Genomic DNA, 23,866 nt, shown 5'->3' on the forward strand with positions numbered 1-23,866 from the left:
AGTGTGCTTTTTTTCTTAACTTGTCTTTCCTCCTGCAGTTCTACTAAGTTGCTTCCTGCCAGATCCAGAATCGAGGAATAAAAAAGACCTTTTCTTTGCAAAACCAAACACCAGTGACCTGCAAACCATTTGGAAAATGAAGTTCTTTTATCTACAGGATCCTTCCCCCTCATCCTTTTTTTTTATTTTTTTTATTTTATTTTTTTTAATTAAAAATACTGTTTCCTGCAGAACATACCTCTTATTTGTCTGCTCAGGCACGTGTGCTTAGAGTTGTTACCAGCTGCTCTGCCACATCCTTAAAAAGTCCAAAGTATTCTATTCAGTGAAGTAAAGAGTAGTTTAGAAGGACTGTAAGCAGGTAGAGGAACACCAGATGTTGGGACTAGAAAGACTGCATTCGCTTCTGGTGACTAGGATATATTTTATCAGGGCAGTAATACTCACTCATCACAATTTGAAGGCAGAGGAACCATGATGGTGAACTTTATTCCGTGTGTTGGCAATATATACCAACACACGGTTTGACCAATGAACTGGTCAAACCTTACTTGGAGAATAAATGTTTGATGAGTCTATGAGACATTGGATTCCTTTCAAGAACTTCAAGAAGAGCTTTAAACAAACCTGATGCAAAGTTCAAGGTTTCAATGACAGTAGGAAGTTTTAAGAGTAGCAATAATTATAATGCAAAAGGCAGTTACTGCTCCTGTAACTGGAAACACTTTTTACCTTTAGAAGTGGACTTAGGTCCATCTTTTGTTCACTTCCTGAAATGAGGAATGGTCTTCCAATACCATGTTGTGTGCCAGGACAGCATAAATGGCAGTACTAGGTATCCAGGAGGTAGCTGACAAAAACAAAACATTGGCTTTTATCTCATGTTAAAAATAAGCTAGAAACTTAGGGCAAGTCCTCACCTTAGAAAAGTAAAGGGATTTACAGGACTGCATGTGTCATGGCAGTGTGAGTTCCTCAACCAAAGGTGGGGTTTTTATCTTACGATTTGTGCTGCTTATGTGCAATTTCTGAATGAGAACTTCAAAACTGACACAACTTCTGTATGAGTAGTGATTTTTATGATCTAGAGAATATTGTAACATTCCTTAACATCCTATTTATTAGATAAATAGAATAAGATTGTTAACTTAGAGGAACCTCAGAGAAAATTCAAAGCTTCAAGTGCTGCATTTATACAGAATATCGGCATGAACCAAGTTAGGAAGAAAAAGAGCTGAGAGGAAATGGAAGGAAGAGCTGAATCTTGGCCAAGGAAGAGCAAGCTGCTCAAAGAAGCTGCTGTTGGGAACAGCTTTTGATCCTGGAGAGGAAGTGAAATATTAAGACATTAAACATCAACTCTTAAGTGGATGCATTTACCAAGCAGAATCATAGAATGGTTAGAGATGGAAGGGACCTTGAAGATCCTTTAAAGATTCCAACCCCCCTGCCATGGGCAGGGACACCTCCCACTAGAGCAGGTTGCTCAAAGCCCCATCCAGCCTGGCCTTGAACACTTCCAGGGATGGGACATCCGTAATGCTGATAATTTGTTCCCTCAGATAACAGTAGCAAAGTCAATTCTAATTAACAAGAACACTTTTCTAGTTACATCTTGTTCTTTACTTAATTATTAATAATTGTTTCTGCGTCTGGCGTCAAGATCTCTTGCCAGAACAAAAATGCGACTTTCGTCTTTAAGCTTCCCTCATGTTAAGGGTGAACTCAGTTGAGGCTGACAAATAAGCTGTAAAATTCTCCAGCAGTAATGAGTCTAGATGAAGTGGTGTGCGGACTCCGTGTCTTAACTGGAATTAATTTGGGAATGTCAGCATCTGAAAGGTTTTCTGTGCCAAGTGAAGATTAGTTTGAAGTCTAAAATCACCAGGAAATTCCTACGTGCGGGTGGACCTTTTACTTTTCTAAGAAGGAGGAAGAAACTGAGGCAAAAAAATTAGATACCTTCTACGTGGTCACAAGAAAATTAAAACCATTGAATTACCAAGGAAAAAACAACCTTTTAGCTAAAATCATAGAATTTTCTTGTCAATATAAAGAATAGCAAGAAGATATATGTCAGAAATAAACACAGCAGAGGTTTTTGTGGAGGAGTACCCAGTAACACACAAAAGCTTTTTTTTTTTTTCATTAAAGATACAAATATGTAGAAAGGGAGTGGAATTCAACGAACTGGTGAAGAAACTTAAGCTGAGGAGCATTTGCCTGTCACATGTTGATTGTGTCTAACAATGTCACTTAAACCGTACTCAGAGTTTAAAACTGAAGAGGAGCTGCCTTTGGAAAGAATAGATTTCCTTAATGGCAGCTCTTTTATGATTCACACCTGCTCATTTAACAGTGTAGAAAAACCTAGATATTTACAGAGATTGGAAGGGATTATGTGCTCTGGAGAGCTGTCCCTCTTTTTTTTTCCCTCATTTGCACCATTTCTTTAAAGATACTTGCAGCATGGGATGCTAATCTCCGATGAAAAGCCTGTTCCATCAGGCCAGCACCCCTGGAGGCAGCCGAAGATTACCAGCCTGTCTGAAACTTTGGAGTCAGGCTATTGTCTTATCTCTGTTGGTTTTATTCTTCCAGTAGTAATTAAAAACACACAAGAGTATATGAGTCACAATTTCAAATAGCTACCCCACCCACCTGTAACACCAGTAAGAAAGATTGGCCGCGGAGGGAATTCTCAGCTTGAATGGCAATTTCTACACTAAAAGCAGTAGTAATGCTGTTTAATGAGGTAAAAGGGTCTGGAAGTAATTCTCAGCAACACAAAAGCTAACGTGCCGGAGAGTTGCTCTTGCTGAGGGTTTTTCTTGTGAGTGCTGACCTAGGACAAGACAAACACTCTCTCAGCACCCATGAAAACGGAGCCGGTCAGGCCACAGGGCAGCCTAGCCTTGGTCACTCACCACTGCAGTATTTTCTGCTTTTTAGTGAAATTCAAATATTTTATTAATTCTCAGAAAATTATTTCATTTATTAAATACTGTAATATATTAAAAATGAATATAGCTACTCTTCAGGAAACAACTGTCAAGCAATGTTAACCCTCTCAAAAAGGAGAATTACATATATACATGCGCAGACTGCAAAGCAACCTCGTAGGAATCAAAGACATACGACATAGTATTTGGCTGCGACCCTGGAGGAATTTTACCTTGGAGGAATTTTCTTTATTTTTTTCTCTAGTTCCTCCTTTGACTTGCAGACTGATTTTACAAAAGCTCCAGTTTCCTAAGCATATTTTTCAATGCCTCTCAGCACTTTGGAAGCTGCTTTTACTTGTATGAAGTTCTACATCTAAATAAGTGCACGTTATCACAGACAGCTGAGGGTGATTGCATAAACAAATTACCACATTTTTAACATTCATACAAGCTTACCATCAGAATAGTCAGAAGTATACTTTGCATGTGCAGTTCAGCATTTTCATACTGCCATGATTTTATTTCCAAGCCAAATTGCCTTCAAAAAGCAAAGCACATATTCATCACTGAGAATTAACTACATACCGAGCTTGCAGATTCAACACAAAGCTGCTTTTGAGCTGCAACAGCATTAAAAATAGCATCTGAAAAAATTACTTATGAAAAACGATTTTCCATACATGAATAATTTAAATAGACAAATGGAATTTTATTAAACTCTGTTTTCTTACCACCTCAAGTTGTATTTTGAGAAGATACGTGAAATTTCAAGGTTTTTGAGCATATTAAAACAAGTGTAGAACAGCAGCAATAGCTGTGATGATTGTAAGAACAGAGCGGATGCTACGTTTCAGAAATGCTTGTGAAAACAAACTACATTTTTCTGTACGACAGCTCTATTTCAAATGTCATTTTCCTGGCCTTAAAAGAAGTCCCGCTTACTCTGATAAGTAATTTTTCAGTCAGATTTAACTTAATATTGAGTACTTATCTGAATACTTCCTCACCGTTTTAAGAGACTGAGTCATTTCTTGGTGTCGTGCTGATTTCTAGTCCTCCGTAGGACTTAGCGTATTTTACAACCCTGCCCAAATCTTGCCCAGAACGCCTGTGAAGCAGAGCCAGGCGAGAAATGCCGAGAGGTGGAGCGAGAGGAGGTAGAGGTACGTGGAAGCGGGCAGTACTTTGGCAGTACCTCACGGGAGTCCTGTAAGGCCAGTCACGTTGGTGGGTAGATGGGAAGGGAAAACACTCGGCGGGGAAGGAGAACGTGCAGGAATGAAAAGCGGATGCAGCCACAGAACCTGTTTGGGAACAACTACTCAAACTGAGCGGGAAGCCTTGTAAAACTTGCCTCAGAAATTACTTCGCTGGGACCTGAAAATAGCTCTTCTGCCTTTAAATGGTGGGGAAAACCACCATTGTTTTATATAAACAAATAACTTCCCAGTTTGTTCAGGGATGACTAAGTTCAGCACATGTGGCATCATGAATAAGTCAGACAAAAGATTGAACTTGTAGAATACCTATATTATGATAACTATTAGTACTGGGAGCCTACCAGGCAGTTTAAGACCTGGTTTAGTGGTTTTTTCTAATTTTTTAATTTAATTGTTCTAAAGTTTTCTTAGACACAGCTGTCACACATGGATTGATAGTCAAGAGATACGTTTACTTCATGTGATATGAATTAATTCACCAGCTCTGCAAAGTAAGACATTGTGTTTTGTCACATAATGGCTACCCATATAATGGCCTCACCCACTGATGTGAGGCGAGGGAAAGATTACCAGTAGCTTTAGAGTACACAGTCATAATTATCCCATCACGTTTAAGCAGGACAAAATTGTCAAAGAAAATTATGGCTGTTACGATGCACAATGTAACTGTTAGAACTGAAGCATGGTTCTTTTCTACGTGACATAAACCATCTCAACATTTATTACATGTATTCTTAAAATATGTTATTGTATATCATAGAATTCTGCATTGTTGTGTGTGGTTTTTCACCGAACTGGCCACATGGAAGTTGCTTACAGTGATCAAGGAACAGATGGCAGAGTCTGAGGCTCATCACTCCTCCTTAGTTAAGGGCCAGCTTAAAGTGTGGTTTGAGGACTCCAAAAAAGCACTGCAATTCCTCGGTCCATGGAAGTGCAATTCAGAGACAACAGCGAAGGTAGTATCCCACCTTTCAGTTAGATCTAGCTCTATCTGAGAACTACTGAAAGCTACCCCATAGCGTATTCCCTGTCAAAATAAGTCTCAGGTTCTCGAAGATCTACTTGTAAAAACATTTCAAAGACCACTACTTATTTTACTGCATTTATTATTTTAAATTCTCTTAAATAATTACTAAGAATAATATACTGAGGAGCAACTAAGCGCAATACAATGTATAAGTATGAATTGAAACAGAAGTTCCTTTTTTATTTGAAGAATACACTGTCTTCTCAAAAGTCACAGCTCTTACTAAATATAGATTTTTATTTTAAAATCTATAAATAGATGCTAGTGTAATTCATCAATTAAGAAGACCCATAAGGAATTTAGGAACCGTCCCTTGCCCAGAGATGTGAAATGCCTGCTTTACTTGTTCCAAATGAAAATTTAAACTCTGCAAAGTCAAAGGTAAGCTTTTGGTGTATGGTTTCTAAATGTGATTACAGTGCGGAAAAAGAAAAGTTATTTCAAATTCTGCAAGCAGCCTTGAACAACTGGACTTCATCAATCTTTCTGGGACGCTGTAAGGTTCATCTTAGAAAGAATGAACGGGAAGTATTAGCTCCCATGACATGGATCTTTTACAAGTTTAGCTGAATACAACAACATTGCAGTTATACAAATGCAATACATACATTTCTAATGTCATATACCTAATTTAAAAAAATAGCATAACACAGTATCCATAAGGTACACGTAAAATAAGTTGAGAATGACAAATGATGAAAAGTAGCCATCGGTCATCATTAATAGAATGTTTTTGGGGTTTACTTTAGTGGGGTCCTGGAAGAATGGGCGATCCAACTTATCCCTTGAGGATCTAGATACAGATGTAAAATAGCACTAATAAAATGCTGCAGAGAAACAGACCAGTAGTTAGTGAGGACAAGGCAGTCATACAGAGTGATCGGCACAAGCTGGAAAACTGAGCCTGTTCAAAAAAAAAATATTTTTTGTAGAGCTAAAGGTAGGCCGTCTCTTCTGAAGGGTAGACTGTACCCTGGAAAATACCAGCTCTGGAAAAAAAATTAGATGTCATGTCACAGTTGAGAAGCAATTTAATGCAAACTCCCCCTGTGATAATATGGTAAAAAGTGTGAATGTGGTCTTTGAGTACACATGTAGGAGAAAAGTAAGCAGCAGCATGGAGGAGCGTATTCCAATGTCACATACAGTGATAAATTATGCCTAGTGCTACATGGCCATGTATTATTTTTTTAAAAAAAAATCTGTTGGCAAACTGATTGCCACTGTTCCAGCCTGGAAAATATCCTCGCAAAGGATGCTGCCTTTAATACAGAGGTGACTTGCTTGCAGTTTATGCATACCTAAAAATGAAAAAAGAACCAAACAAAACAACAAACCACCAAAAAACCAAACCAAACCAAAGAACCCTAGGCTTCAATGACTAACAACAAAGACAAACATTGGAAGAATCAAATATTAGAAAACAAGGCCAAACAAGGCGGAATTTACAATGAAACTACAATTTCTAAAAGAGCAAAGGCAATTTAACCATTTGAATAAATTTCAAAGTAAAACTACGGATTTTTCATTATCCACCATCAAATTAAGCCTCTTAAGTTTTTCTGGCAAATATTTTTTATGGAAACCCAAGTTATTGGATTCAACACAAAAACTAGCAGATGAAATCTACCATCTTGCAGAGAGGGAAGTCTGGAAATGAAACTCAAAAAAAGAGTGCCTGGAAATTACTTCTGGAGATAATACAGGGAAAAATTGGTTAGAGAGTAAACCAATGGGCAAAACCCAGATGTGTTCCTCAATGTATGAATAGCTCCCATCTAGTGAAGCTACATGTAGCAACAGCTACTAATCTGATTGTTTATTTTGTGCCTTACTAGATAATGGCCAAGTTCCTTATTCAACCTTAGACAACCTTCTTATGAAGACCAACGAGCAATCTTCAAGCTGCAGGAACCACATAAACCTAAATGCCTCCTCCGGCCCACAGAGTTGGAACATGACGTGTCTTCTCCTTCACAATGAACTTGCCACCTCCAGTTCAGTACATTGCTTGGCTCCAGTTGTTACTGCGCTCAGAAGTCATATGCTGGATTCCAGAATTAATCCAAGAGGGTTGCTACTATATTGGGTCAGTTCAGATGCTGGCCAAAGCGGATGTTATCCTGGAACTCACTTGCAGCAACAGACAGGGTAAACGTCCTCCCCTGCAGTGTAATTCACTTAGATGTTACTGACATAAATGTTGTTCAGGTATTACCAAGTTTAATTAAAGGTCATCTTCCTTCTCTATCGGGAATGGGTCAGCACCCAACTAAGAGCAATTACACACCGTTTCAGGTTTGGCTTTCTCTATCAGTCACTATTAATTATATGATTGCTAGCACAGTACCTTCTGTGCGTTCTCTAAAGCCTATTTTCCAGAATCAGATACTTATTCAGAGCATAAGAAATAACTGTATTTTCCATACTCTTCCTTGAAATTCTAATGATGCAGCAATTTCTTTCTGCCTTAGTCTCTCTTCCACTACATTATCTGAAATGCCACTGTTTCAATTTTATATTCACTTACTCCCAATCCAATAAACTTACCTGTTTCCCTGACTCTGCACATGCATTCTTCATTGCCTGCTTGTACTGCATACATCACTTTTGTTGCTGTTTTTTTCCACATCTACCTTCATTCCTACCTGTCCTATTTAGAGTACCCTGATTCCTTACATTTCCACAGTTCAGGAAAATGTGGAAATGGGCAGGGATAAAATTTTGTTAACTCTACCTGAGAAACAGCTTTAGAAATTCTTTATTAATTTTCCTTTCTGTATCAGCTAAGGCATCTCCTATTCACACCACTGTTCTTTGAATATGATGTCAAATTAAACAATGGAAGATGTTCTTAGAATGTATTTCTAAGGTAGAATAAACACCAATATTTCAGCACTTTTCTTGTTCCACATTTTAATAGTACCTACATGTCTGTTCCGTTACCAAGACCCTAAATGCTAGGGCAATATGCAATATATCTTTTATTTCATCACTGCTCAAGGCAAAGCCCTGCTGTTCCCTGTTCTTTATGTCTTAAATGACAAAAGCTTTATTACCAGTCAATAAAATGCATTGTGCTAAAACCCACGTTATTCAGCACACCAAATATGACTTCGTGACTATAGTGAATAAAGGTGAGGTTTTCAAAAACTTCTTCACTGGTCACAGACAAAGAATTAGTTCCCAAACCCTTATGCTGCAATGCCATAACACTTATTTCAGAAGATTGCCTGGTCAGCCAGTCGCGGGAGGTGTTTCTGCCCCTCTACTCGGCTCTTGTGAGACCCCACTTGCAGTACTGTGTCCAGCTCTAGAGTCCCCAACATCAGAAGGACATGGACCTGTTGAAACGGGTCCACAGGAGAGCCACAAAGATGATCAGAGGGCTGGAGCACCTCTTCTATGAAAACAGGCCGAGAGAGTTGGGGTTGTTCAGCCTGGAGAAGAGAAGGCTCCAGGGAGACCTTATAGCGGCCTTCCAGTACCCAAAGGGGGCCTACAGGAAAGATGGGGAGGGACTTTTTATCAGGGAGTGTAGTGACAGGACAAGGGGTAGATTTACGTTAGACATTAGGAAGAAATTCTTTACTATGAGGGTAGTGAGACACTGGAACAGGTTGCCCAGAGAAGCTGTGGATGCCCCATCCCTGAAAGCAGGATGGGGTTTTGAGCAACCTGGTCTAGTGGAAGGTGTCCCTGCCAGGGGCATTGGAACTAGATAATCTTCAAGGTCTGTTCCAGCTAAATCATTCTACCACTCAACCAACATGTAAAATGGTCTGCAATGGATTTGGATGCTCTTCAGGTCTCCTTCAGGTTAAGCTTCAATAAAGGGAGTAATTAGATGCATTTAACATCTGCTACGAAGCCACCAACATGATTTTTTTGAATTTTTGTACTAAGACTCACAATTGTATTCTCAATCTGTTTCCAAGTTAATTAAACTGGGAGGGAAAAGAGAAATGCCTTTTACAAGTGAAATGTGTTTTGTAACTGCTTTCAGTAAAAATACTGTACCTTTCACACCTACTTTGAATGAGTGTGACTTTGCCCCTGCCCCTGCTGAAAGGCTCTATTACTGTTGCTAGTATGATGGATCAGTTTTCTAGATGTAAATGCATGTAAATGCAAGTAGCCACAACTATCAATGTACTTCTAGATACGTGAATGATGATACCCACAGTTTTTGCTTAAAGCAGTGAAAACACTGACATGTTATATGGGAGAAAGGTATATATGTTCCATATACGCTCAGCCTTCTTATTTTCAGCAAACTACCATAAAACCGGGACCAAGGCCATTGGCTTGCCTTCAGCCAATTACTATACATGCATTTAACAACCAGTCACAAATCCGCCCTCTTCCACAGCAAAATGAATATACTACTTCAACTTCTGCAGTATGAAGCAACACAGACCAACAAGACATTCAACTGTGGATTCAATTAAGAGCTTTAATCAAAGCACTGACATTAGAGAACACAGTATTCTGAGTTTCTGCCCCAAAAGTTAAAAAAATACATTATAAGTATTTTACAAATTTACAAAATGTGAATTTTCCTTTTACAAATAATATGCAAATGTTTTTCACTACAGAACATATAATACATTTCCATATTACAACCGTGGCCTTTTTTCAGAATTATATATTCCCTGAACTGTTCTCCTTAAAAAAAAACAGGAGGGTATAATAAATCCAAAAGTATAATAAATCTATTGCTAATGGGAGTGGTGAATGCTGAAGAAAATTATTCAAAATATCCGGTTCTTTTATCCATCAGATTGCTAAACTAAATGGATTACTTACATGAATTATATTAACGTGAATAAATGTTTTGAGTGTCAAACCTCAAAGCAAGATTGAACAATACAGTCAGTCAGATCTCCATGCTCTGAAAAAGATGGTACCATCATGCTTTGCTATCAACCTAGAAAGCAAATAAGCTACTTTGCAGGTTAGCATTTTGGGCTGATTAACACTCATCTTCAGAAATAATGGTAAGAGAGAAAATGATCCTTATAGTCGAAAATAAAAAAAAAATGAAGATATTAGTTATTGAGATATATCCAGAAAAGGACAGTGCTCAGAATATGGTTTGTATTTTACCCCAGACAGATAAAATATAGAAGTCTTTATGTATTATCTGATACCCTCATACTGGCTTTTGGTTGTATCCATTGTCCTCTCTACTTGCCACACTCCATCACTTGCTGAAGTAGATTTGTCTCAGTCATTTAACAAGCTCTTCTCCAGAGGCCAGAATGCTTGCTGAAAAAAACCCCACAAAGCAGTCCAGAAACACCTGTGCAGAAATCTGGGGAACGTCTGAGGAGCACTTTGACTTCTGGACAGTTGGAATTACTACTAAATAACTGAAACCTTGAATGAGGAACGGTGTGTGGTACAACAGAAAAAGTATCAATAAAGCTTTATTTAAAAAAAACCCAAACGCTGAATATTTTGCAATCTCACTGCACTACGCTGTTGTTCAGCTGAGTCAACCCGCTTGATCTAAAGTCCTGCAAGGAAGGAGATACCCAGAATGCACAGGCGAAACCAAGACCCACATCTTGCAGCCACACACACACACAATAGTAACCGACCTGGTTCACTTTGTGAGACTGAATTAAACAGCAACTCTGTTCTCCTTGGCCCACTTTTTCATGATGCGGACAATGTATTCTACTTGAGAATTACCAGTGCTCTTCAGAAGATGCAGTACTTCCCGTATAGTCTCTCTACAAAGGTGAAAAGCAAAGATTTAAATGAAGGTAAGACCCAATCGATACAATAAACAACTACCCACATCCAAACTATTTTGCAAAACATGGTTCTTAGAGAGGTCCATGCATCTGCAGAGCAGGAGTAGGTAAAAATGTACAGTAGATGAGGATCCCAGGGAACAAAAAAAACACCCAAAAAGTCTTGTACACAATTGCAACAAGGAGATAAATTTAGAGTAAAAAAAAAAAAAAAAAATCAGCAAAATGTAATTAGTTTGGAGTTCAGTGCGCACAGGTGGATTTATATATAAATCCTTACTCTTGCAAAATAGTTCCCCAGAACAAAGCAAACTTTTTTTTTTTCTTTAATTCTACTTGCTACTCTTCAGTATGGCAGCATCCAGCTTAATGCTGCCAAAGCACCTTACATATAAATACAAATAACATGGAAATGAACATTACCAATAGGATGAACCAGTATGAAGCTGCAGTTTGCCAGCTACTTTACAGCACGAACTAGTACACGTGTTGAAAAACAGGCAAGCTATGTGCACTTTACTGCATCTACTGCAGTAATTGCTAAAGGGACACTTGAAGGGTTCAGTAGTTAATGAGATTATTCCAGCAGAGACAGGAATACAAGGAAGATGTAGAAGCCAAGATACACATCTACCAGTCATGTACGGAACAGCAACTCTGGCCAGGGGAGAATGGCCATCTGGCATCACAGCAGAATTTTCAGAAGGGAACAGTTCTTAAATACAGCCTCACCACTCTCTCATTCTCCCATTCAGTGAAATGGGCCAAAAGTAAAATTATCAGTAACCCAAATAATTTCCTTTAGGCTTTCCCCAAGTAAGTATATTTGTCTAACATGGACAGTGTCTCCAGAAAGCAAATTTTAGTGAAAACACAGTCTCATCTACTCATTTTCTAGAGAAATCGTGTCTTTCCAACAGCACTGAGTAAATGTTTCCCTAGTGCTGTTCTACAAACCTTAAAATGTCATGGGACAGTTTTCCATTCTTATGGCATCAACACGAAATGAGGTTCTTTTCCCTCAGCTCACAAACATACTACATTTACAACTTGCTCTTCCTAGTATAATGACTAATGTATTTTTGCTTCCTTCAGTTCACAGCATTCACTGGTAAGTTATTCTCCACCATATATTCTATAACTTTTGGTATGGAAGATACACTCCAAACTGAACGCTGCTTATGGAACCACTGGCCAGAGTGTGTATTCTCTGAAAGGTCCGTAAAGAAGTGGAAGAGGATACGTATTCCTAAAGCTAAGATTACGATCCTGGCTTACAGCTAACTGAAAATAGGAAAAGAGCAAAATAAATTCAGATACAACAAAGAATACTCACTTTGCTTCTCGGCCAGCTATGATCATTTGAAAGACACCCACACAAGCACCTCTCTTGCCTTCCCAGTATTCAGGATTACTGTCCAGTCTCTCCAGAACATCAAACGCTTTGGCTGAATAGTAAAACTGACGCATCTGCACAGAAAGTGAAACATTATTCCCAGCTATACATCCATCTTTCAAAAGGGAATTAAAAATTCTGAGCTCAGTTTTCTGAAATCAGCAGGAAGTCATAGAAGCAATGTGCATGTTCCTGTCTTTCTGCAGGCAGCAAGTGACACACAACAGGCACATTTCAGTTCTATGTAGGGAAACAGGTGGTATTATAACATTACTGGTCTATGTCTTTGAACACATTACAGACAAACTGAACTGTGAACTTTACTAGTTGGCAATGATCAGCACTGTTGTTTTGATCATATAGAGATAACACTAGCTTACAGAACTTCTTTTTTATTAGGTGTCCTATCTAGTGTTTTACAGACTGTAACAAAGTCCTTGATAAGAGTATCAACTTCAAACTAGTCCAAACATTTGAAAATGGAAACACTTTTCCTCATGTAGAGATGGTCAGGGAGACATATTTGGATGTCTTTTAAATGAGTAATAATTCCATTTTCTTCACGTAAATGGTGATTTTAACCACAGGTGACTGGCAAGCACTTAAATGGATGGGAATAAAGACAGTGAGTATAAAGAATATCAGATGTATCAGCTAAAAAGAAAAAAATGAATACTGATATCTCTCCAGACTGGCATCTGATCTAGTTCAATTAAGCAGATACCAGCTTAATGTCTTCCTTCTATCTGACATAAAAGCAGGAAATGCTTCACCCCAAGTCATGTGTTGTTCCCTATATGGATAAGATGAGCTATCATGCGAAAAGCAGCAAGAAATTAACCAGAAGTCCTGCATCCCAGCTTCCTCATTGAACAACTTCTATCAGCATAGCAACAGGGCATCCAACTACACCTACTCTCAGAACACTGTTGACCTTACTCCATCCATGTTCATTAAGCATTCTGCGGAGTGAAGCCCAGTGCCACTGCCTTCTGAAGTTACAGACATGGTGCTGTCTGTGGACCTCCAAAATAACAAGATGTTTCAGAAACAACTGGAAAATGCTACATAAACTCAAACAACATGGGCCTTGCCATTTAATGGAAGATGTACAAAGAGCTGGTAGTGTAGGAAGGCGAGTTATAACACTACAGTAGTAATTTTTTAAGTTAAATCCCTTGGTCTTTGGAGCAGTCATTTATAGCCATATGTAGACACATAATTAGTCTGAAAAATTTAGTCCTGTAAGTGTGGTTTGTAAGAGCTCTAGATAAACCCTAAGTGTGGAGCTGCTTCTCCTCTAGTGTACAATAAGGTTTTGAGAAGTTAAGTGAAGTAACCAACTGATTTAAGTGAGACATAAAATGGTCTAGAGAGAGATTTTACATAAGGTCTGATTATCAACTCACTTTCACAAATTGCAGCTATGGGCAACATCAGAGGCATAGCCCCTTGCTTGAGCAACAAGATTTTTAGGGTGAGATGGTGGATTGAATACTTAAAAAATGTGCAAGAGATAATTTGCTCAGTTTTAGAAGAATGATTTAGGAAAAAAAAAAAAAAAAAAAAAGCAAGCTGCTTTTTTCAAAAAGCTGCTTTTTGAAAGATTGAGATCACAGGGTAGATTTTCTGACTTTCAGATATGTGTTTCTTAGGATTTTTGAGAACATGTTACTTTGTCAGATGCAGGAAAACAGCAAAAAAGAATGTTACAGACGGTAAGTGGATATTGCTGGTCTTCGGAGAGCTTGGCTGAACTGAAAACCATTGAGAGGTTTTCCAATAGGACTCAGTTTGCTATCTTTCCTCTATGATAGCAAGTTTGGTCACTGTATCACAAGCCTATGCTAATAGCTGCAAGCTCTTGTGTATTCACTTGCATTAGGCTCTGCTGAACCAGCTCCATGAGCTCTACACCTATTACCTGGGTTCTGCTCTTCTTCTCACACCTGCTTTCTTAAAAGAGTGAACTGTATTTGCACAATCACAAAATTACAATATGTCTTTATAGTCTACATTTAATTTAAATCTAAAACGGTTGCTCCCCAAATAACTTTAGTCCATCTTCTGGCTCTGGCCACTACACTCTGAAAAGTGGATGGCCTGTCTCACTATGACACCTTTCCAAAGAACATCCTTTTCTCCTGTCACTGAGCTGCTACTCCTCTAGGTCCCAACACAGTGCAAGCATCCATGCAGATGGCAGAGGATGCCGAATACAGCATCCTATTATTGTCTACTGAAATCTTGCACAGCAGTACTCTGCATAGGAAAAATTGGTTGTCCTTTCTCCTATAGTGTCATTTACAATCCTCTCAAACCAGTTTTCTTTCTGTGCCTCTACATTCCTTTTGCAGATGAAGCTCTCATGCGGGTTTTCTTTCCACGCTTTGCAGAAGAGCAAAAAAAACTTGAATCAGAGCTAAGTCTCACTGTGTACAGGCACAATTTGAAGAATGAGATATTAGGAATTTAGGCAGAATTGTAATTAGCTTCCCAAGATCTCTTCACTATTAACATAGCTTTGTATAAACTAGAATTTGGAGGTGTGCCAGCAGTTTATTAGCATGGAGCATCAGAACTAGTAAACACAATCTAGAAGCTTAGTACAAGTAAGGCAGCATACATTTTAACTTGTTCTAAAATGCCCAGAGCATGGCCACTATCTTGTCTAGCTTGGCTTTCAAAAATGTTAGACAGCTTAGTTTAACCTCATGTCCTTAAAAGTCCTCCTCTAGAAAAGGTTCGAAAGAAGAACTATTATGTGTTAGCAGGGATCCCACTGTTGGTAGTTAAGCTCACCTTTTTTTCTGAGTAGTTTTATGCCTAATGACTACACACACCCTCCGTCTCTGTCCCACTTGGGTAATAGAATAGTAGTTGTGGGAATTCTCTTTCCATTTCTTATGATTAACAAAGGAGCTATCTCCCATTGCCATTAAAAGCTTTAAGGAAAAAATAACAGTCCCAGAAAAACAATGCAGTATGAGGCTCTTCGCGGAATCTATGCTAGGTTTTTTTTTTTGTTAAAAGTTTCTTGTCATTTCTACCAACAATGAATCCCTAATAGGAGAAAAAACTGTTATAGTTATTGATAGCTCAAGCATGCAGTAATTTACCAACACTTTAATCAGTGGGCTGTCTACCAAGAAGGCCTGTAGGTTAAAATACTGATTAATCCTTGCCAACTCAATTACATTATTAGACATCTCACCATTGTAAAAGAAAGTTCACTAGTGATGACACTGATGGAAAGTATAAAGAAAATGGCTGTTGGTACAATCACTGAATTAACATGCCATATACACAGTTCTAAAGAGAAGACTCACTTTGTAGCAATCATTTGCAATGAGCTGCAACAGGTTAAAGGAATCCCCTGAGGTCTCCATCTTCAGATAGAGCTTCCAGGCCAACTGTGGTTTCTTATTCATAATATCTGCAATAACAACAAAAAGCTGGGATTGTGAAAAGAACATGCCATGCACAATACTCAATGGCGGGTGGAATAAATGTTCCTAAATTCCTTTGCTTAATGTAAACACATGCCTCACTCTGTGAGCATGAGGATGGGAAGGGAAACTTGTCTTTATCTTCTGCCTTAATAGTGATAGCCAATTCAGAGAATACCATTGTCAAGAGGAATAATTATTAAATTTACATCTCAATTTGTATTTCACAGATACAACAATAAGCACAACTCTCGTGATTTCACATGTTATGAAGGAAAATAAAGGAAAACACTAGAAAAGTTATTTTATGCAGGACAACGAACTGTGGCGTTCCATTTAGATGGTGAGATTTGGGATTATGTGTTTTTACACACAGAAAAATTTTAACTGGCATTGAACTGAGATCTTTAATACTTGGTGTCCACCTCAATCTAAACATTCAACTCCCATGATTCATTACAAACCAAAAGGGGGGTGAGTGGGGGAGCAAAGCCCTGCCAAGCATAACAAAGCTTGTCATTACGTGTCCACTGGAAAAATGTTTCTAAATTCCTGAGATTTTGTGCTGGTTTTAAATTTGCCTATATGACTAGAATTTTTCATTGGTCTAACTTTAAACATCACTACTATACACAATGGAAAGAAAAGAATCTGAATCTTCCATCTCAGATAGTGGAAATTCTACTAGGGTGTTTGAACACAAAGAGTTCCAAAATTGTGATTTTCTGGAGATAAGATTCCATTCTGTTGAATCTGAGGTTGATATTGGTAATTCCAGACTCATTCAAGCAGTGGGAGGAAAGAAAATGAAATAAAGCATTCCTTTCTTTTTCAAGTCTGTTCACACATGGACCACTCTTGTATTCTTTCAAAAGAGGGACTGCTGTAGAACGGGTAGCAATCATCAACAATAAACATGTAACACCAAATCACAGGATTTATAGACGCTTCTTATTTAGGAGGCAGCAAGACATTAAATCAGATTTTTCTTTCATCAGCTCCAGATACCATACACAGTGACAAACAGCCAGTTCTTCATTTCCAAACACCAACCCATCTATCTAGAGAAATGGTGTATTGTGCTAATTCAGTGGGTTTTTTAACTTCTCTTCAAGATAGAATTAGGTATAAATAGTACAATAATATTAAACAAAAAATACTGTCCAGCATCCAAAAAAAGATGCATCCCTGGTACTTCTTGCCCTTTGGAAATAGTTCAGCATTGAACTGTTTATGACTCAATACCTAATCATACTCTGACAAGAATGTATTATAATGCTTTGCAATCTCTACAGCAGCTTTCATCCAGAAGGATCTAATAGTAATTTACATACTTGACACAAAAAGCTAACTACATTCATCACTGAACAGTTGTTTCTTCAAAGAATTCTAGCAGCTGTTTGGGAATGAAAAAAATCAAAATTTTAAGACAGAAGAATACAACAGCTCTACTGAAACTTCAGCAGGAATTCAGAATGGCAAAAGGCACACTCAAGAATAAATAGCAAATCCTATAAAAGAGCTAGAAAAATTTTAATTGATAACATGGTGTTAATTCTTCTTATTGTATAAGTAGCACCTTCAAAGAGTTCTGCATCCCCAGATCATAGAATCATAGAATGGTTAGAGTTAGAAGGGACCTTAAAGATCATCTAGTTCCAACCCCCCTGCCATGGGCAGGGACACCTCCCACTAGAGCAGGTTGCTCAAAGCCCCATCCATTCTGGCCTTAAACACTTCCAGGGATGGGGGATCCACAACTTCCCTGGGCAACCTGTTCCAGTGCCTCACCACCCTCACAGTAAAGAATTTCTTTCTAGTATCTAATCTAAATCTCTCCTCTTCCAATTTAAAACCGTTACCATTTTACCGTTAGATGTATGTCAAAGAACTACCATAGCACAGAATCAAAGGGATGAATGCTATCTACTGAACAGCCATGAAACCATGAATTACCTTTGCAATGGGAGTTCTCCCATCCAAAAAATAAAAAAAAAAAATCAAAAAAAAAAATCACATAAACCATTCACATATAAAGCACTCAGACACAACCATGTACTGCAGCTTAATGAAAAAGGAAATAAACTGCCACATCCTAAAATAGTCATAGATAGGCATCCATAGGTGTGATGTGCCTGTCTGGAAAGATCACGTTAGAGATGTTGACCACATCTGCAATATGGCATAATGTCCCAAAATGTACATATTTCCATTCCAAGTACAACTACTGAAAACTGTTTGATAAGAGAACATTTTTGTATTGAGGCACTGTAAGGAAAACAAATTAGCCTAGGGAGTCTCAGACTTGAGTCATTAGAAAAGCATACCTCTATACTATTCTGCATATGGTACTGCATTGTAGCTTTATCTGTACTGAGGTGTACTCTGCAACGTTTCAAAAACTGGTTAAGAAAAACTAAATAAAATTTGCTAGAGGATATTAAACATAGCAAAAGCTTCCTGGGTTCAAGAAAAGCATGGAAAAGTTTTTGGGAGAAAAAACATGCTGGAGATTATAAAGGACATCCCTCAGGCACAGCAGTTTGGGGAACATGCAGAGTACCATGGTAGGAAGAAAAACACCGTGTGTGCTTGCCTGATTCTTCTCTTCCCCTTAGACATCTGACATTGGCTACTCATGGTGATAGACAGACCCTTGGGCCTGACCCAGTATAGATGCTTCTACTTTCTATTTTACTCTGAACATTTTAGAGTTGTAACTCAGTCTTTTAAGATAGAAAATCTTCACGCAAGCAACTAAGTAAACAGCTGAGAAGAAAAAGGTTCACTGGTTAGGACATAACTGCATTGATGGAACTACAATACCATTGCACTGAAGCAGTGATTGCTTATTAAGCCAGATGTATGAAAGGTGCAGTAACCACCCACACTGTAACTACTGCAATCAGCTCTTCACTTTCATAGTCCTGAATCCACCTACAACATTAAATTCAATTAGGAAACTGGATTGCCAAGACTGATGCAATAGAGGAGGATCTGTATTCTGCAATGTGGAGAGAAAAGTGACTCACAGCAGCGAGCTAGCCAGCTAAGGTAAACAAAATCATTCCTTATCTTCTCACTCTGGATCAAAAGGAACACCTGCAGGAAGAAGGAAAATAAAAGATTATACATGCGCGTACTTTTAAACAAACAGAAGGCAGACCTGCCTCCTTTCAACATGCAGCTAAGGCTTAAGCCACATGAACAACTGCTTCACAAGAAGAGTGCAGTGTTGGGACATCTCTCTGTGTTGGGTAGGTGGAGGATTCAAACAGTGCCATGCTTATTGAGGGACTTCTGTGGCTTCAAAACGCCAGGTTGGGCGGAGGGTGCAGCCTGCTCTAAAAAAGTGCCAGTGGGCGGCCATGCAACACAAACAGCACAAAGAAACACTGGGCCTGTGGGAAAAGCTATTTGGAACGTGTTTATTTAGAAAGCGATGCAAGCAATTACATTAGCATCTTCTTGAAATACCAGAAGTTTCACATATAGATGAGCCTTTCCTCCCCACACACGCCAGAGATCATTCAAGGTCAGCAATAAGCCATTTCTAACCATTTTGGTTTCAGTAAGGTTCCAAGGCAAAACATTTGTCTTTTGTAACTTAATGTACAAATACAGGTTTATTACTTTCTACATCTAAAGGAATGTGTGGGGGGAAGTTATACATTTTAAAATGTACTCTGGCTCTACTTGGGTGGGGGGGAAGGTATTTATGCCTCCTATGCCTCTCTGCAGGTATATTTGTAACTACACTAGGATGCTACTGGCAAAACTAAAAATACTTTTATAGGAGCAGATGTATGTACTGGAACAGTGAGTTCCACAAATTACTGCCATTTTTATTGGTTAGACATTGCTGACCCTCTAATTTTGGGGGTGGGGAAAAGAAAAAAAGAAGCAGCATTATCAGTCTAAGTAGTACTTTATCATAGGTTTTATTTCATTATGTCCAGGGAGGTAAGCTTTTTAAAAAGTTAATAAATGCTATACGTGGAGTTTATGAGACACTAGGGAAGAGTGATCTTTATATGAAAGTGTCATCACAGGCAAAGATCAGACAGTAGGACAGGCTAATCAATTTAATTACATAATCCTGTTATTTAAATGCATCAGCTACATAACACAAGTTTACATAGAATCATTTGTAAGTACGTAAGAGGAAAAATGTGGATTAACAGCAGTTTACACCTCTCTGTTTCTTTGTTGCCTGACTGCAGCTAAAGCTTACTTACAGCATTATTGTTTTTATCAGCATAGCCTGCTAGCATAATTTTAAGATACTCACCTGCATTTTCATTAAGCTAACTAAATTAAGGTAGGTGAATTGAAATATATATCCATGTTGCCTGACAGTCTGCAATATTTTACTTAACGAGAGATAGAATTTCAGGTAACAGAAATTGATGGGGTGGGTGCTGGGGAGAAAAAAAAAATCCAAGAAAAAACCCCAGAGGGGGCTCTATTGTTGAGAAACCTGAAGAGTTAAAAAGTTAGAAAGATGGGAAAAAACAAACAAAAAAACAAACAAAAAAGCCAAGAACCAAACTAACCAAACCTATATGATTCACTTTAGACTACATGGTTGGTTATGAGTTTGGTTTTTTTGTTTTTTTCCTGGCTTGTCTTCTTTCTGGTCTTGTGGAAAATGTTGCTTCCATCTTCATAATAGCTATTTGCTTTTGCATATTTTAGTTGTAATTAAGTTTCTGCTGCACATAGACACAAAAAATGCTGTGTGTAGAAGTTAATCTCTTCCAGCTGCATCTGGATGTTGCTGAATAAGATAGTGAGCACTTCCTGCTTTCCACCCACATTTCCCAGAGGAAGAAATTTTTTTTTTTTTTTTTTTTAAAACACAAATTTCTAGGGACACCTAGAAGTCTTTAACTATTCAGTGTCTTTGACTCAGCACGCCCTAGTCAGTCTGCACAATAAGACTGCCTGGGATCCCAGACAAAGCGTAGGAAATCTGATTAAGAGGGCATTCTTTGATCAATTAGAGATAGCTGCAAGCACTCTTGTGATGCACGGCAAGCAGCATGACTCCCCATATACCTCACATTACAAGATTAGCAAGATAATCTTTTCTGAATAGTGTTCACTGAGAGTTTCAGTTCCTCTAAGAAGGGGAAGATGATGTTCCGCCCAACCTGCACATTTTCAAACAACATGAAGATCTGGAAGGAGAGAAAAGGAAGGAAAGAGGGGAGTATGTGGGAAACGTCTCCGTTGTTGTTTTTTAAAGAAAGTAAACACATACCTCTTCAGCCTCACTAAAATTGCCCATGGCAGCTTTGGCTTGGGCGTAGTTGAAGTTAAAAGTGTCATCATTGTAGAAGTAACTCTGGAAAATAAGCCACACAGACAAAACCCAAATAAAGAAAACAAAAACCCTCCTCCCATGGTATAATAACATTAAAAATACCCCCTCCTCCCTCTCCCTGCCCCCACCCCCAAATCTGAGTCAGACTATATCAAGACAATGGGAAGCAAAAAGAAAAACCCACATTATGAACATGCGGCATTTATAAACAGTGGGTAGAAAATTATGGACTGGCTTTCCATCCTACATTCGTGACTACAAACGCAGCTGGAACATTCCACAGTATTAACCATGAGAGATCTGGAGAATGCTCTAAGCTCAAAATTGCAGTGGCAGCTTTTGTGGGTGTAATTTTCACTTTGGGCATGTGAAGTCATGCTGTGGTGCCATGGTCTCTTTCACCTCCCAAGCACTTATTTCACCACTGGGGTGGTAAACAGGCAGTTGACTCCCTAATGGCTTAAGGAGATGAACAGTTTATTTTTCCAAGACTTCTCAAGGTACAACAAGAGATCCTGTGGATCTGGTTATGTGACAGATGCTAGTCTGACACGCTGGATCACATGATGGAGGTGGAGCCGCAGCACTGGGCTGTAGCCAGGCAGCACAACTTGTAATAGGACTTCCTTAAGCTCAGGCCTTGCTTAGAGTCATCCTTCTCTCCATTCAAAGCCCAACACCAAGTTTTTCTGTCCCATAAAAATAGACTGGATACACCTGGTTAATGACAGATCAGGTTGATCTAGCTGTATCTTTTCTAAAAAGCTGAATGGGCCAAAGCAGGAAATACAACTCTAGGTACAGGTTAGGCTGATGTTTGGGTTTGATCCAAATAGCTTAGATTTGATCATGGTCAGATGTCCAGATTGAAGTATAACTCAGATGACCAAAAGCCAGTTGAGTATGTTCTACATTCAGCACTGTCCCACACACTGCTGCAGCAGCAGACCTGGTAGAGATAAGGTAGAACGCAATACCACAGCTACAATTGTAGATGGAATTAAGGATCCCTGCTGAGGAGAGGTGCAGTGCTTATGAAAGAGCATGGGAAAGAGCAGGGTGGTTTATGCACTATAGTTACTGAAGAAAAACCTTCCTGGGTGCATAAGAGCAAGGTGTGTGGAAGAAGGAATGTTTTTCTTTATGTAACATCTAGAAGGGAAACAGAACTTGTGTAGGACGATCAAACTTTTGTTTTGTTTCCTCATTAAAAAAGTGAGGAGCCAGTAAAAAGCATAGTTGGGACTGTACAAAAGATATGGAAAGCAAGGGGCAAAACCCTTTCCCAGTGCTCTTTACCTTCCTTAATGAAGTAGAGACACCTGAGGAACCTCTTCCCTGTCACAGGCAGTCAAAGTGTACTGATCCAGTCCACCAGTACTGATCCAGTCCACCCGCACATATCAAGCCTTGAGAGGAGAGGTGGGAGGTTGCCACCATTTGCCAGATATCTAGATTTCACCCAAATAGCCTATGGTAGGGTCTAAAAAGCTGGCAAATACAGCAAGCTATGTGAAAGCATGAGGGTGAACCAAATTGGGTGAATCTTAAGTTCAGTTTGTGAAAAGATTTCAGTACCCTTAGGGTGAACTAACTGGTTTCACCATATGAGAATTACAACACTTCACTGTATTCTTCCTCAATGATAGTTTCATGTGAATCAGCACAAGTCCCAGGTTAAGCAAAGCTGGTGAGCAAGATGCTAGTTTTACTGTATGAATAGTTCCTTCTGTTCAAATAGCCCCCATTGTATTTTTGAATTAAAACAGAAAAGACAATCTGTCAGTAAACAGACTCAAAAACTGTGTGATTCTATCCTGGCTGTATTAGTGCTAGAGGTCTGACCTGCTGCAAAACCAAAACCAGTAGAAATGAACTAGTGCTGCTGATAGCTAAAAACCATTCACAGCAGCTAGATGTTTTGTTTCTTTTTCCTTTTTTTTGGAACCACATTATATGTACTGGACTTCACTCTTTTGTGGTCTTCAATCTTTTAATAAAACTAACTGTGCTCTGAGCGATGTCCATTTCAATGAGATGCTCAGATACTCAGTTGAACAATGAAGCGTTCATTGTGGCTAGAACTCAGCTGAGCCTGAATTAGCTTGTCTTCTCAGTTAATCCTCAATGTTATAATGTCACCCTCAGGGCAGCTGACAATATGTTTATTATAAGGTGTCCTTTGAGACATTCTCATGCCTAAAGCAGTTTTAATCAATCATGGATGAAGGTGTTTCCTGAGAGAATATCATGCAAACAATCTTCACAGAGTGCACAGCTCCACTTAAAGAGCTGCAGAGATTCTACTGACGTTTATTCCTGTGAATGAAATACAAAGGTGACTGGAAAACCACATAAACCTTGCCTATAACATGGTACAGGAAGGATTATTTGCATCCCCGTGACCTGAAGAGAAGGGAAATGACCTAAGCAAATCTGAGGAGAAGCTAGTCTCAGCTAAAAAAATTATAATGAACAACTACTTCAGAAGGGCCACGCAAGGAAAGTGGTAGTAGGCAGAAAACTTTTGTCCTTAGTCCTTGCTATTTATCAACTGCATTATGTCTCAAATTACCAGTATTCATGATTCCCTTCAAGAATTTAATAAATACATACTTTACTCAAGCTTAATAGTTTTGCAACTTGCTAGATACAATCTATAAAACCTTTGAAACTTGCAACCTCAACCCTACCTTGAACTGGGACAGTAAGTTCCATAAACCAACCATGTT

The 23,866-nt window shown here is 38.7% G+C and overlaps 1 protein-coding gene across 2 annotated transcripts in view; it reads right to left on the bottom strand.

Annotated features, from left to right (window-relative positions):
• Positions 1-9,632: 9,632 nt before the first annotated feature.
• Positions 9,633-23,866, bottom strand: part of IFT56 (intraflagellar transport 56) — a 49,445-nt gene continuing 35,211 nt past the window's right edge. For both annotated transcript variants that reach the window (XM_074168080.1, XM_074168079.1), the window contains 5 exons: positions 21,072-21,155; positions 18,838-18,907; positions 15,686-15,792; positions 12,297-12,430; positions 9,633-10,936 (listed from right to left, as the gene is read on the bottom strand). In XM_074168080.1, coding sequence (XP_074024181.1) covers positions 10,825-10,936; positions 12,297-12,430; positions 15,686-15,792; positions 18,838-18,907; positions 21,072-21,155 — 507 coding nt within the window. In that variant the 3' untranslated portion in view covers positions 9,633-10,824. The remainder of the gene's footprint in view (positions 10,937-12,296; positions 12,431-15,685; positions 15,793-18,837; positions 18,908-21,071; positions 21,156-23,866) is intronic.

Source organism: Numenius arquata, chromosome 2 (genome assembly GCF_964106895.1).
Source record: "Numenius arquata chromosome 2, bNumArq3.hap1.1, whole genome shotgun sequence".
Taxonomy (NCBI): Eukaryota; Metazoa; Chordata; class Aves; order Charadriiformes; family Scolopacidae; genus Numenius; species Numenius arquata.